The 15025-nt window shown below is 60.2% G+C and overlaps 2 protein-coding genes across 7 annotated transcripts; one reads left to right on the top strand and one right to left on the bottom strand.

Moving 5' to 3' along the window:
- Positions 1–565: 565 nt before the first annotated feature.
- On the bottom strand, positions 566–2522 carry NDUFAF8 (NADH:ubiquinone oxidoreductase complex assembly factor 8). The gene is made up of 3 exons (XM_032179020.2): positions 2392–2522; positions 2162–2272; positions 566–860 (listed from the first exon to the last, which is right to left on the bottom strand). Exons 1-3 carry the CDS (start codon positions 2473–2475, stop codon positions 831–833), a joined length of 225 nt encoding a protein of 74 aa, XP_032034911.1. The 5' UTR covers positions 2476–2522; the 3' UTR covers positions 566–830.
- A 77-nt stretch (positions 2523–2599) lies between these two features.
- TEPSIN (TEPSIN adaptor related protein complex 4 accessory protein) lies at positions 2600–13893 on the top strand. 6 transcript variants are annotated; one of them, XM_058428282.1, is made up of 14 exons: positions 2600–2854; positions 2967–3190; positions 4364–4436; positions 4752–4843; positions 5022–5115; positions 7790–7857; positions 8122–8200; positions 8335–8406; positions 9322–9525; positions 9823–9997; positions 10153–10266; positions 10367–10445; positions 11495–11629; positions 12702–13882. In XM_058428282.1, the coding sequence occupies exons 1-14, from the start codon at positions 2716–2718 to the stop codon at positions 13242–13244; spliced, it is 2091 nt and encodes a 696-aa protein (XP_058284265.1). In that variant the 5' UTR covers positions 2600–2715; the 3' UTR covers positions 13245–13882. The 6 variants fall into 6 exon arrangements, with proteins under 6 accessions (XP_058284265.1, XP_032034903.1, XP_032034901.1 ...); XM_032179010.1 differs by lacking the exon at positions 2967–3190 and having other exon boundaries at positions 2755–2854; positions 12702–13893; XM_058428281.1 differs by having other exon boundaries at positions 2772–3190.
- Positions 13894–15025: the final 1132 nt, after the last annotated feature.

Here is a 15025-nt window from a genome sequence, read left to right as displayed (position 1 = left end):
CCCGGAGCAGGGGGTCTCTCAAAGCAGTCCCCGCCACGCCTTGCAGGTGGCGCTCAGGCCCCATGGACTCCGGGGTTTCACCATCAACAAGTGCCCAAACGGCGTCAGGATGTGGCCCTTCTCACCTCAGTTTTAGGTCAAGTGATGTGATAGGGAGGGGGAACGAGAGGGCAGGCGCCATTGGTGAAGTACCCGGGCTGCCGAGGGGGCAACCAACCCCACACAGGAGGGGCACTGGCTGCTGGTGCTCTACACAGGCCCCTCTCGTGAAGAGCCCCCGCCCTGCCCCGTGTCCAGGAAAGCCACCTGCGAGGACCCTGCCCCATGGAGTGTCCCCTCGTGGTGCTGACGTCCTTGTCTTTGGTGTGTGCTGTATACCCACAGCAAGGTCTGCAGGCTTCACCAGATTCACATTAAATACCTTAGAATGTTTTAAAACGGGGACCTTGAGGCAGGGTGTCCCCAAGTCCCAGCCCTGCTAGTTTTGGGGGAAAGGCTCTGGGCCCCATTCCACCTCGGAGAGGCCAAGACCCACCTTGCAGTCCGCACACAGTAAGCCCCAGGCTGCAGGATTTGACGGAGTCTTTATCGTGGCTTCCGTTACATCTTATTCTAACTCAGGTTTACAGACACAATGCTGGAAAACCAATTCCTGCTCTACTCACGCCTCAACTTGTTAGGAAGAAACAGGATCTAACACCAAGGAACGTTACATCTTCGCCATTCCCACTTCCTTTCTGCCCTCGGCATTCAATGTGTGCCACCAGGGCCCATCAGGACTAGGGCTCTGCACCCACGGCAGCAGACAGGTGTGAAGCTCAGAGTCCCTCCTAACAGGCTCCCTCCAGCGTCTTCTTGGCCTGCAAGATAAAGTGTTTTGTCTGAATGGCTTGCTTCCAAGTTAGATATGCCTCAAAAGAAAGCTACCACACCAATGCTGTGTTCTACCAAATACCTTACAGAGAACTTGGGTGCTGGCATGTGGTGGGGGCTGGACTGGTCAGAGCCTGGGGCCCCATGGGCAGGTTCTCTGGGTCACTTGTCCACGGGACAAGGGCCTCATGACACCATCACAGAACTCACTGCTGCCCCCTCCTCTGAGCCCCCACCAGATGCCACATTTGGTCTCAAGCTCTCATAAAGGGAAAGCAGGAGCCCCCCAACCTTTTTTTTTTTTTTTTTTTTGAGATGCAGTCTCTTTGTCACCCAGGCTGGAGTACAGTGGCATGATCTCGGCTCACTGCAACCTCCACCTCCCAGGTTCAAGTGATCTTCCCACCTCAGCCTCCCAAGTAACTGGGACTACACCACCATGCCTGGCTAATCTTTTTTTCTTTCTTTCTTTTTTTTTTCTGTAGAGACGGGGTCTCCGTATGTTGCCCAGGCTGGTCTCAAACTTCTAGGCCTAAGCAATCCGCCTGCCTCAGCCTCTCAAAGTGGTAGGATTACAGGCACGCGTCACCATACCCGGCAAAAAGTGCAACTTCTGATGAGTCACCCACCCCTGGATCCAAGGCTGCTGGAGCTGGGTAGGGATGAAGGCCATGGAGCTCTTCTTCAAATACCCTTTCTCTGGTCCAAATCTCCGGATTAACAGCTCCCAGTAAACAGAGTCAGCACTGGCATCACGGCCTACCCAGATACACTGAGGTAGTACCCGGTGAGGCTGACACTTAGGGAACCAGCCTCAGAATGACTTAAAGCCCTATCGTGCCAGTTGTGAGGGTGGCTGGGGGTGCCCGGCAGGACACGTGCTGAAGGAATCCACCACTGCAGCTGCACAGGGGGCTGCAAGTGCCGGGGAGGTGAAGACCCGGAAGGATGCTGGGCACTTTCCCGGAGTCCTGTGTTTGGTCGATCTTGGCATGACACCCTTCGGCGGCAGTGCTAACATGAAAGCTTACGCGTTTTACAAGGCTCTTTTTTGCACACATCTCCCATCCTTTCTGAGGCTGGTGCCAGTCCCGCTTTACAAATATGCAGGGACAAGCCCGGGACGGCCGACGTTTCGCGGGCTCGTCGGTGGCTCGGTGGTTTTGTCAGCCGGCGTCTAAAGCACGCGGCAGGGCGCTCAAACCTTGAACCAATGGGAAAACAAAGGAAAGCCGGGGCCCGCTAGCTCTTGGAGGGGAAGGGCTGGGAGGGGCCCGCGCCCACCTACCGCGGCGGCGAAGCAGCTCCTTAGGGCCTCGAACTCCCGCGCGCAGAGGTCCTTACTCAGGCGGCCGCCCGGGGCCGTGGAGGCCTGCACGCACCTGCCGTACGCCGCGGCCTGCGGAAGGAACGGGCGTAGGTCGTGGGGTCCCCTGACCCCGTCACCGCCCTCCCTCCCAGTCACCTCCCGCGCGGCTCCTCCTGCCCCGCAGCATTGGCCCGCCCGCGGCTCCTCACCTCGGCCCCGCAGGCGGCCAGCCGCTCGGGGAAGGCGCGGAGGCGGCTTCGCACGCGACCCCACACCGCTCCGTTAGCCGACATGAGCGGCTATTCCCAGCGCCCCTGGAGGCCGCCATCTTAGGTCCGTCCTCTTCCGGTGTCAAACAGCTTGATAGGTCGGCGCTTCCGCCCATAACCTTTCCTGAGCTTCTTAATTGGTCAGGCTTCGTCTGGACTTGAGCCCCTGCAATTGGCTCTTGTCCTAGTCTGTCTGTGCCCTGAGACTTCGGATTGGCCTAGGCTCAAATTGTTTACGAAGCCAACCTCAGGGCCCGCCCCACCATGAGGGATTGGCCGGCGGACCCAGACCCGCGCAGTGATTGGAGGGCCCGGGCCTGGCGGAAGCGGGGCAGACCGGGAGGGGACCTGGATCATGGCTGCCGCGCCGCCGCTACGGGACCGCCTGAGCTTTCTACACCGGGTGAGTGAGGGCGGTCCGCCCAGGCCCCGGTCCCACGGCTCCTCTCGAGCGCCGCATTCCCCGAACTCGCCCCGGGCCGGAGCCGTTGACCTTGCGTCTCCGTGCCGGGTAGCTGCTCCTGGCCCCTTCGCCAGCGCCGACGCCCCTGAGCTGCCCGCCCGCCGCGCCGTCCCGGGGCCTTTCAAGCCGGACCCGCCGAGCGCAAGGGCGATGGGCACAGCCAGACCCTGGGGGAACGAACAGGCCTCGGCCAGCATTCAGTGGCCTCCGACAGGAGGGAAGGAGCGGCGGACCCGGTGGACGTGGAGCCGCTGTGTCCGTGCTGCTGGCGCCCAGGTGGGCTGGCAGCCCGCCGTCCTCCCTGACAGTGGCATTTCAGAGGACTCCGGTCCTGGAGAGGCACCCCTGGGTTGCAGAGAACACAGACATCTGGAAGGGACAGAGAAGGACGCACCATTGTAAGCCCCTCGTAGTAAACCCTCTGAGAAGTAGAGGCCGGGGCGAGTTCCCAGGTGTCGTCCTGAGCAAACTGCCCTCTTTTGTCGGCCCTGAGCTTTCCTAGGCTGGACCTCAGAGGGGGCTGGGTGGTCCCAGGGCGCGACCTTGGGCTGCCAGAAGCCACGCTAGGGTTGGTCAAGGCTCTCAGTGCGAGATTTGGACAGAGTCGTTCTGTGCTGCGTTCTGCAGTTGTCAGCTGTCACCTGCAAACCTCACTAGTTCCCCTTAGGGCTTGGTGGGCAAATAGCGTCAGTGACGTGTGTCCACAGCCTCGGGAAACACTTCAGGTCCATGTTTTCGTATGTTGTCACTAGATTTCGGCCCTTCCGACTGAAAGGCTTCGTCACCTCACGCGGTCGGTCCCATGCTTGTCCTCTTAAATACTCTTGAACTCTATTCTGTCCTGATACTGAATAATGCAACAATGGGTGGTTCCAGTTTTCATCCCTATAAACCGTACATCTTTGTGCCAGTAAGTAAGCATGAAACAAATAAGTACGTCTGTGCTAAGCGAACGTAAAACACACATCAGTCGGTTCTTGGGGAGCGATGGAGCCAGTCAGGCTGAGCGGCTGTCACTTTGCCAATCCGGGCTCTGGGGAGGTGGAACCATCCATAGTCCCCTGCGTGGAAAAGGGGCTTGCCTGGGCCTTGTTTGGCTTTGCTAGTCAGTAGGTAGGTACAGGAGAGGTACCTTCAAATAGCCTTACGTGCTGGTAAGTGCAGGGAGGCTGGGGGCTGTGTCCCTTCTTAACCCAAGTGGCGCAGCTCCTCCGTGGAGAACCACCATTGATTTGCCTCTTCTCCGAGGGTGTTCATCCCTGAGTGTTGAGAGAGGACCCTGCTGCAGCCTCCCTGTGGCCAGTAGCACAGTTCTCATCCCTTCCCAGTCCTCTCTCCGGCCATGTCAACAGTGAGAGGTGGGTCGTTTCCATCCCCTTTGGGGGGCTGCGGATTCACCCCTGTGGGAAACGGCACCTCATCACGGCGGGGGCTCTTGTTCCCTTTCAGCTCCCGATTCTCCTGAAGGGGACGTCAGATGATGATGTCCCGTGTCCGGGCTACCTGTTTGAAGAGATTGCTAGTATCCTTCCTTGACGTCCCCGTGTAGTGGAAAGAGCGGATGGCAGGGTCCCAGAGTGGTGCGAAGGGTTCCTGGGGATTCTGCTGTCCCTAGGGAGATCCATGGCTCCTTTATCATTGTAACCAGGCGTGGGTGGGGTCTGAAGGCTGCAGTACTGATGACACAGGAGAGCCTAGAAGCCCCAGCGCTCCTGATGGCAGAGCCTACAGTAGGCGCCTCCAGGGAGCGTGAACTGAGAGGCCCCATGGCCCGGTCTCCCTGCGGCCTGGCACAGCCTGCATCATCTTGCCCTTCCCTAACCCGAGCTTGCCACAGAAATCTCCCACGAGTCTCCGGGCAGCAGCCAGTGCCTGCTGGAGTACCTCCTGAGCCGCCTGCACAGCAGCTCCGGCCACGGGAAGCTCAAGGTGAGCCCCTGGGTGGTCAAGGGTCAGGCCCGAGGCCCGGCCCACGGTGGTGAGGCTGGAGGAGCAGGCGAGTGGCCCGGGATGGCAGGCAGCTCTGTGCCCTTGGGGTGCCCCCGGGCCCTGCCCTGGGTGTCCTGTGTCCGGCCTGCCCAGCACTGCTGACAGCCCCACTCCCCAGGTGCTGAAGATCCTGCTCTATCTGTGCAGCCACGGCTCCTCCTCCTTCCTGCTCATCCTCAAACGCAACTCTGCCTTCATCCAGGAAGCTGCAGGTACAGGGGCCGCACACGCGCTCAGGAAGAGCCAGGGCTTTGGACAATGGGGAAATGGGGGAGGGTGGCGAATCCTCCGGGCTTGAGAAGGAGGACTTCAGCCAGAGCCCTGACCTGGGCCAGGTCCTGATCAAAGCCCCGCCTTGCTGATCCTGGCCCCTCCCTGGCCTCTCCACCTGCTGCCCACCCTCACCCCAGCTGGCCGGCTCGGCCTCCCCCGACGTGCCCTGCCCCCTCCCTCCACTGGGTCCTCTGTGCCTCCCGTGTGTCCCTGGTCCTTCGGCTGCATCTGTCCCTGCTCTTGCTGCCAGTTGTTCTCTGTGTGCCCCATAGGTCTTCCCCCTCCATCCCAGTGCCCACACATAGCAGACTCAGTTCCTGTTCACACGTCCTTCCCAGGCCGTGGGTTCCTGTTCTGGGGCTGCTCCTCAGAGCCCAAGACAGAGGGTGGCCATGGGAGGGCAGGGCTGGGAGGCAGGAGAGGCAGGGCCCCGGCCAGTTGGTCTGTCCAGGCAGAAGGTGGGTCTGGGGGAGCCGTCCCCACAGGCTTGGGGGCAGTCCCGTGTGCCTCTGCCTAATGAGGACTTGTGGGGGCTTGGCCTGATATCTTCCATGGGGTGGAGGGAGGCCTGGCTCCAGGTGGTCACTGGGTGCCCCATGTCTGGACCCCCCATGTCTGGACCCCACCCCAGCCCCTGAGAGGGGAATTCTGGGGAGGGAGGCTGAGTCTCTCTCGTGCCACTGCTTGCTTGTGGAGACCTCAGCGTGTTCCATCCACCGGGCTCAACCCAAAACCGGTGTTGAAACCAGTGTCGTCCCACTTTATGGCAAGTGGGCGTGCAGCTCTAGATGTGCCGCAGGGGCCGGTGCCCTGGGCCACCATAGACAGTTGTGACACATGACTTAGGCGGTAGATGCCCCTGAGGGCACGGCAGTGCAGGGGTGCTCTCGCCATCCTAACAGAGCTCCTCACAGCTTTGGGGCCAAGGCAGTACCAGCCATTTATCCTCACCATTCATCGGGTCAGAGGGCCCCGGGCTCCCAGGCCACTCCCGTGGCTGTGGTTGGTGCATGTATGTCGTGGCCTCAGTGGTCTCGGGGACACGCCCTGGGGTGGGGGCTGCAGCAGGTGGGGGATGGGGCACAGCGGGCCCCGAGGATGGGAAAGGCTCTTCTTCAGACCCTGGGTTCTTGTCGGCACCAGAGTCTCTCCTGTGCAGAGGCAGCTGTGGATGATGGCTGTCGCCTGCCGTGCCTGGGCACTGGCCCTGGGTGACACGCAGGTTGTGGGAGGTGTCAGGACAGGCCCTGTGAGGAAAGTGGGTGCCAGATGCCGCACGTGAGAGACGGGGCGCCCTGCTCCAGTCGGTGGGTGTGCAGTGAGGATGGCCCGTCGCACGCGCGCAGAGCGTCAGAAAGAGGAAAGAAAACGCGGCTGGCTGTTAAAGACAGATTTTCTTTAGTTAAAACCTGAGAGGTGCCCCCAGGCTGATTGCAGTCAGGAGCACTTTATCTTACAGGCTAAGAGTATATATTGGTTTCAGGGTGAGGGGGCTTATCAGAAGCTCGGAATGTTTCTGTGTGTGGAGAAGTTTCTGGCGGGGTTGGAAGGAGGGGAGGTTATCTTGGGGCAGACATCTTTCCAGCCGGGAGGTGGGTTTTTTCGAAGCTGGCATCTTCCCGGCTGGAGGGGGGTTATCTCGGGGCTAGCATGTCTCTGGTTGGGGAGGAGTTTGGATTGTTTCTAGTTGGAGATGTTATTTGGGGTTTATGGTCGTGCTGACCTTAGCCATTAGGCTGATGCCCTATGGATTTAGGCCGTTTTTGGTTAAGCTGAACTTTAGAATGAGGGGCTTGTCCAAGATGGTGATGCTCCTGCTGTGTCACAGAGCAGGGGCGGCGTGGGTGGCAGGCGGGTGCCCTGGGCTCCTGCAGGGAAGATGGCAGCCGCAGGGTGTCGGTTCATTCTGCCACTGCCTCAGCTTGTGGCCGCCAACCCTGGGCCCAGGAACAGCCAGGAGCATCGTCTCTGAATCATGGGACCAGCCTGCCAGGGTGGAGATAGACGGCCAAGGGGCGCGAGTGGATTCATCTGTGACAGAGGCTCTCGGGGGCTCTCAGAGGCACAGCTCTCAGCGCGAGCCCTGAAAGGATGCCGCGGCCCCAGGTGCAGGCTCAGGGGGCCCTGGGGCCGGAAGATTTAAGGAAAAATGCCTCAGTTCCTCATGACAGGAACTCTCAGAGCAGGGGAGCCCCAGGCGGCTGAGACTGGGGTTGGGTGGGGCCAGGTGGAGCTTTCAGGCCGTGATAAGAACGCTGGTCTCTCCCTCCAGGCCCCGGAAGCCTCTGCGGGTTCCCTGGTGCACCTGGGGCAGGGAGAGTGGGCTTCGGGGAGGCCTCACCCTCTCAGGCACGAGGGGTTGCCGACCCTGGGGGAGACGAGGTGGTTGCTGTGGAGAGTCTCGCCTCTGTGGGGCATGGGTGAGGGGGAGCTGAGGGTCTGCGCAGGTGTGGCCTCTGCGGGGTCTTGGAGGAGGGCATCCCATTGGCTGTGACAGAAGGGCCCTGGTGGCAGGAACTTGCCACCCTGGAGTGGGCCCAGTGCACCGTGCTCCACAGGGAGCAGCGGTGCCAGGCTCAGCCCTGCCCCCCACTTGCCTTTTCTGTTCTGCAGCTTTTGCGGGGCCCCCAGATCCTCTGCACGGGAACAGCTTGTACCAGAAGGTTCGGGCAGCCGCGCAGGTGAGCCCAGGAGCAGTGTCGCTCCACGGGGTGCCCCTCCTCCTATAGAGGGGCAGGACTGGGGCCAGGATGTCAGCTGGGGGGTTTGCAGTTCTCCCGCCCGGGACCCCTGCCTCTGCTCCTTGCTGGTGGACCCAGAGCCTGTGTCCAGCTGAGTGGCTCAGGAGAAGTGTCTGGGGGACAGAAGGGAGCTGATATGGGTGGCAGGGTGAGTACAGCAGGCCCCAGTGTTAGGACGCTGAGGGCCTCCGCCTCCCCGTGTAGGACTTGGGGAGCACCCTGTTCTCGGACACCGTGTTGCCACTGGCTCCCTCCCAGCCTCTGGGGACCCCGCCTGCCACAGGTAGGTGACTGAGGGGACCGTGTCCAGTTCTGGCACCTGGTTTCTGCCTTCCTGAGTGTCCTGGGCGTCTGTGCCACCCGTGGGCAGGGCCGAGGGTGGGGGCCAGCTTGCCGCTGACGGAGGACCCTCTGCAGGCATGGGCTCCCAGGCCAGACCACACAGCACCCTCCAGGGTTTCGGCTACAGCAAGGAACACGGCTGCACGGGTGAGTGGGGAGGGCCTGCATGGGCCCCGGCATCTCAGGGTGTGGGGATGAGGAGGGCGGTGGGGGCTGGACCATGCCGCCCCATCTGGTAGCTGCTGTCCCCCGTCCCCTCCCCCTACATGGCCTCAGCCCTTCCTGGAGCTGTCCCCACTGTCTCGCTCTGGCTGCCGACGTGGGGGTGGGGCAGGTGTGGCCAGGGCTGCTTTATGAACAGGCGACAGAAACCAGGCCGAGCAAGAAGTCAGGGCTGGGCCCTGTGGCAGGGGTGAGTCCTGCTCCGAGAGGCGCCGAGGGCTGTGCCCCTGGCTGTGGTGCAGGTGACTCAGGCAGTCCCATGTGGAGCTGTTGTGAGGTGGGGCAGTACCAGTGGACAGCCACTCATCAGTGCCAGGAGAGCCATGGGTGGCACCACTGCCTGCGGCTGGGACCCAGCCCCCGGCCCAGCTGTGCCCTGCTGCCGGGCCCTGGGCGGTGTTTAGCCGCTCACCGTTAGGCTGTGTCACACTGTCCTGCGCACAGCCAGGGGCTCCTGCCGACACCTTGGTGTCGGGGCACCTTCTACAGGGAGCTCACATGGGAAAGGCCGGCCCCTCCCCGAGCCCTGGACACACCCTCCCTGAGCCAAGGCCAAGCCCAAGCCCCTTAGGACACCTTCACCCCCAGAGGACAGAGGGACAGAGGCATAACTCTGCAGTGAGCTGGGGTGTCCAGGCCCACTGGGAGTGGGAATGCCAAAGTGGAGTCCACTGGGAGCTTCCAGAAGGCCTGGGGCCCACCAGGAGGCCTCCCTACCTGCAGCGTGTACCCCGACCTCCCCAAGCTTGAGCAGGGAGCTGATGCGGGCACCCTGCTCTCAGAGAACTCGGGTGGGGGCCGCACTGGGCGGCCATCCCATCTCCCTCTCCTCGGGTGCAGGCTCGGCAGGCGAAGCCTTCCTCTCCACCATCCAGAAGGCCGCAGAGGTGGTGGCCAGCGCCATGCGCCCCGGGCCCGAGAGTCCCAGTACCCAGAGGCTCCTACCGTGGGGTGACACCTACCAGCCTGCCATGATGCCTTCAGCCAGCCATGGTCCCCCAACCCTGGGGAACCTACTCCCCGGGGCCATTCCAGGTCCCCGAGGTATCGAGGCGAGGGCTCCTCCCCTTGGGGTCTGGGTCACTCCTTCCTGTCACCGCTGGGGCTTTGCAGCCATGGAGGCAAATCCCAGGGCCTCCCACACAGCAGGAGGGGGTGGGACCCGAGGCGGAAGCAGATGCCCCTGGGGGCTGGTGTTTGCTGAAGCTGGAGCCGAGGTGGCCGCCCATCCTCTCAGCTCAGGACTCAGCCCCCGAGGCATCCTGGTCCAGGGCCCCGGGAGGTGGGCACGGGGCTGGCCGGAAGCCCCAGGGATCTCACCGGCCGTTCTGTTTCCTCCAGCTGTGAGGCATCAGCCTGGGCAGGCTGGAGGGGGCTGGGACGAGCTGGACAGCAGCCCCAGCTCTCAGAATTCCTCCCAGAACAGCGACCTGAGCAGGGTCTCAGACTCGGGCAGTCATTCCGGCAGCGACAGCCATTCAGGGGCCAGCCGGGAGCCGGGTGACCTGGCAGATAGGTGAGTGGGAGCTGCCGGATATGCGGGAGAGGCCTCAGAGCCACCACACTGTCCCCCTCCCAGCACAGCTCCTGTTCTCCAGGTTCTCCCCCATGCCAGGTGGGAGTGGGAGCACGGCCTCCACTCACCCTTGACCTGGCCATTCCCCCTGGCAGGGTCGAGGTAGTAGCCCTGAGTGACTGTCAGCAAGAGTTGAGCTTGGTGAGGACTGTGACTCGGGGACCACGCGCCTTCCTGAGCCGTGAGGAGGCACAGCACTTCATCAAAGCGTGAGTGCGCTGGACCCGCCCGGCTCTGCCCCAGCCCCAACCCTGGGCGAGGGAGGAGGGGACGGGCCGCATCCACCATCCAGATGTCCTCTCTGTGCAGGTGTGGACTGCTCAACTGTGAGGCCGTGCTGCAGCTGCTGACCTGCCACCTGCATGGGACCAGTGAATGCACGCAGCTGGTGAGCTGCACATGCGGGCAGGAGGGCGTGACTGTGTGCATGTGCCTGTGTGCGGACATTCCTGTGTGTGCGTGTGTGTGCACGTGTGCCTGTGTGTGCACACCTGTGTGTGAACATTCCTCTGTGTGGTTGTGCATGCACACATGCCTGTGTGTGTGCATTTGCCTGTGTGTGTGTGGGTGTGTATGCCTGTGCATGTATGCCCACGTGTGTACACACTTATGCATGTGTGTGGTGTGCACACACTGTGTGTGTGTACATGACTGCATGTGTGTGGTTGTGTATGTATGTGCCTGTGTGTGTGTGCATGCACATGAAAGTGTGGACACGTGTGCATGTGTCAGGGGGTGTGCGGAGGAATGAAGGTAAGGCAATCGGGGCAGCAGGTCATGTGCTTCTCGCTGGGGTCTGTCCAGGAGCTGGGGAGGACATGGCTCTGGTGTCTGGGAGCTGGGGTGTAAGGCGATGAGGACAGGGCTCTGGTGTCCGGGAGCTGGGGTGTAAGGCAATGAGGACAGGGCTCTGGTGTCCGGGAGCTGGGGTGTAAGGCGATGAGGACAGGGCTCTGGTGTCCGGGAGCTGGGGTGTAAGGCGATGAGGACAGGGCTCTGGTGTCCGGGAGCTGGGGTGTAAGGCGGTGAGGACAGGGCTCTGGTGTCCGGGAGCTGGGGTGTAAGGCGGTGAGGACAGGGCTCTGGTGTCCGGGAGCTGGGGTGTAAGGCGGTGAGGACAGGGCTCTGGTGTCCGGGAGCTGGAGTGTAAGGCAGTGAGGACGGGGTTCTGGTGTCCGGGAGCTGGGATGTAAGGCGACGAGGACAAGGCTCTGGTGTCCGGGAGCTGGGGTGTAAGGCAGTGAGGACAGGGCTCTGGTGCCCTGGAGTTGGGGTGTAAGGTGGTGAGGACAGGGCTCTGGTGGAGCTGTCCCTGGGGCCTCCTGGCACTCCGGTCGTTGATGAGGAGGAAGAAGAGGGAGAGAGATGGCCAGATAGGCCTCCCTGGCGTGGACCTGCTGCCCCATGGGTGCTGATGTCCCCTCCCTTCACCCGCAGAGGGCGCTGTGTGCCATCGCCTCCCTGGGGAGCTCCGACCTCCTTCCCCAGGAGCACATCCTCCTCCGCACCCGGCCGTGGCTGCAGGAGCTCAGCATGGGCAGCCCGGGACCTGTGACCAACAAGGCCACCAAGGTGGGCAGCTGCAGAGGCCACATGCACATTGGGGTCCAAGGGTACAGCAGGAGATACACTGCAGTCCACCGCCACCCCGTCCCTGCCCAGCGCTTGGTCAGCCCTTCCCGGACCCCCCTCTCAAGTCCCTGTCCCGCTGGCAGAGCGAGCAGCAGCAGGTCAGGGTCCTCACCTCCCCACTGCCTTCCTGCCTTCTACCCCAACTCTGCAGCACTCACAGTACACTGGCCTCTACCTGTTCCTGGAAGCTCCCAAATTCCTCTGCCTTAACGTTCCTGCCCTTATGTCTTGGCTCACACTTACCTCTTCCAGGAAGCCCTCCCTGACTGCACATGCAGTTTGCCACCCATGACACAGCTCACGCTCAGCTCCTAAGCTCTGGAGGGCAGAAATGGTTCTGCCATTTCTTCTCTGTGCACGTGAACACTCTGAACTGCCTGGAGGCCACTGGAATCACACTGGGAGGCCTCTCCCGGCCGCCAGGCCCTGGCACCTTCCCTCTGCCTGTGGGCACCCCCAGCTTCTTTCTTCCTGTTTTCTCCCTGGCTGCTGGAAACACAGGTCCTCAGTCACCCATCCCCAAGTCATCCTTCTCTGTCATTGGCCATATGCTAGCTCACCTTTCAGTCAGAGCGACGAGTGAGCCTGGGGTTTGCACCACCGCAGGCGAACCTCATAGTGGGGTTTCTAAAATGGGCATGCTGGAAGAACCCTGCATCCAACAGTTGGAAATGCCCAGATGTGCCAGGCCACATGTTCACTCCCTCCAGCAGTGCCTGGCGGGTTATGACGGGGAGGGTGGCCATTTGTATAGTCGTGAGTGAAGGAGCAAGATTCGAGGTGTGTATGTGACACCTGCCCCGTGTCGCCAGCACCAGCCTAGCAGCTGCTCTCGATGGGATGACAACTGGGTGCACTGCCCCAGCCCCCTCCCAGCAGCTGGTGTCCTGCCCAGAGGTGGCCCTGCCCTCCGGGTGGAGGGACTGAGGAGGTCCTAGGGAGAGGCGGGCCCTGGTCCCCACAATTCCCAGGGCTGCATAGGAACCTCCCTGGTTCCTCCTTCCTCTTTCAGATCCTGAGGCACTTTGAGGCCTCCTGTGGGCAGCTGCCCCCTGCCCGGGACACCTCAGCCGAGCCTGGCCCCACAGCCGCCCTCCCAGGCCCATCTGACCTGCTGACCGACGCTGTGCCTCTCGCTGGGAGCCAGGTCTTCCTCCAGCCTCTGAGTTCAACCACAGTCTCACCCCGGAGCCCTGCTCCCTCATCTGAGATGCCGTCCAGCCCTGTGCCCACCCCACCCCCAGATGCCTCCCCCATTCCAGCCTCCGGAGACCCCAGCGAGGCTGAGGCCAGACTGGCAGAAAGCAGGGAGTGGGGACCTGAACGGGCCCCAGGGGGCACAGACAGCCCAAAGAGAGGCCCCAGCATGTGGAGCCGCGACTCCTTGTTTGCTGGCATGCAGCTGGTGGCCTGTCCCCGCCTGGTGGGGGCCGGGGCTGCTGCAGGAGAGTCCTTCCCTGATGCTCCCCGCACCCCCGGAACATCGTCCCAGAGGACAGCAGCCAAAGAGCCTCCTGGCTCAGAGCCGTCAGCTTTCGCGTTCCTGAACGCCTGACCCGATGGCCTGGCCCTGGAGTCTTCAGCTTCAGCTGCTGCCTGGGGCGGTCTGTTCTTCCTGAGCAGCCTCAACCGTAGCTGCTACAGTCTCCAGGCAACTTGACTTGAGAGGAGGACCCTAGGGCTACCTCAGTTTCCCCCATCTCTGCCAGAGGCTCTGGCTGTTTGGACTTGAATCCCTACAAGGGATAGGCAGGTGGCAGGGCTTCAGAAATGTTGATCTCAGGGCTCCCCGGGGGCAGCCCATGCCTGTCTTGCCCTCAGACATGAGGTTTCTTGTGTGACTGCGGAAGCGACTACCAGGTTCTTTATTTCATTTTGATCTCAGCTCCCTCCTTCCCCAGGAGGTCATGAGCAGCAACAAGCCACCGCCTCCCCTTCCCATCGGGGTGGGCTAGGTGCTGAGGCTGGGTTTGGTGCACGTGGGTTGAGGGTGTCTTGTCCGGGCTGCCTTGTGCTGTCTGGCCTGAGGCCATTTCAAGTTTCAGATCCCCACGTGATCCTTCCCTGGCTCTCACCTGCTCCTTTATGCTGTAATTGCTTCCTACACACAAAGCCTCTCATTGGAGCCTCTGGTCCATCTCAGAAGAACCTTCCGAGAGTGCTGGGGTTTATGCTTTCTGAATAAACACTACTGTTTACATGAAGCTGGGCTGTTTATTTTTCTTTTGTGTATGTGCATTTTAATAGAAATACCATCAATAAGGGGCACACGCAGAGGACTGCTTTCCTCAAAGGAGGGACAGGCGTTATTCCTAAAACATTTGGTAGAACTCCCCAGTGGCACTGTCCTTGCAGTTAACCTTCTTAATGGCAAGGTTTTAAACTATGAAATTCACTTTCTTAAATAAATAATAGACTATTTGGGTTATCTATTTCTAATTTCAGCAGTTTGTGTCTTCAGGGCATTGGTCCATTTTATATCAGTTGCTGAATTTGTGATTCCGTTTTTTGTAGTATTCCTTTATTCTTCCATTGATACCTGTGGGCCTGTAGTCACAGTATCACACTCTTCATTCATGCCTGTGGGCCTGTAGTCACACTATCACACTCTTCCTCTCATGCCTAACATGGGTCACTTGTTTTCCCTTTTTTTTGGTCAGGGAGTTTATTAATGTTACTAGTTTCTTCAAAGAACAAACTTTTGGTTTTATTTTTTTCTACTTCACTAATTTCTGTTTTTCAGTTTCCTAGTTCACTAATTTCTGTTCTTTATTATTTCCTTTCCTTTGCTTTGGGCTTATTTTTATTTTTTCAGTTTCTTTCTTTTTTTTTGAGACAGAGTCTCACTCTGTCGCCCAGGCTGGAGTGCAGTGGCGCAATCTGGGCTTACTACAAGCTCCATCTCCCAGGTTCAAGTGATTCCCTTGCCTCAGCCTCCCGAGTAGCTGGGATCACAGGCTCCTGCCACCACGCCCGGCTAATTTTTTGTATTTTAGTAGAGATAGGGTTTCACTGTATTAGCCAGAATGGTCTCGATCTCCTGACCTCGTGATCCACCCTCCTTGGCCTCCCAAAGCGCTGGGATTACAGGCGTGAGCCACAGTGCCCAGCCTTTTTTCAGTTTCTTGAGGTGGAAGCTTAGATTATTTATCGTGACCTTTATTTTCTAATGTGAGCATTGTAATGCATCGTGACCTTTATTTTCTAATGTGAGCCTTGTAATGCTATAAACATTCCTGTGAACACTGCTTTGGCTGCATCCTATGAATTTTGGTACGTTTAAATTTTTATTCAGCTCAAAGTATTTTCAAATTTATCTTGAGACTTCCTTTTTGT

Source organism: Hylobates moloch, unplaced genomic scaffold, assembly GCF_009828535.3.
Source record: "Hylobates moloch isolate HMO894 unplaced genomic scaffold, HMol_V3 SCAFFOLD_15, whole genome shotgun sequence".
NCBI classification, from domain to species: domain Eukaryota; kingdom Metazoa; phylum Chordata; class Mammalia; order Primates; family Hylobatidae; genus Hylobates; species Hylobates moloch.
Note: the sequence above shows the minus strand (reverse complement) of the source record. Positions and strands in the feature narration are given on the sequence as shown.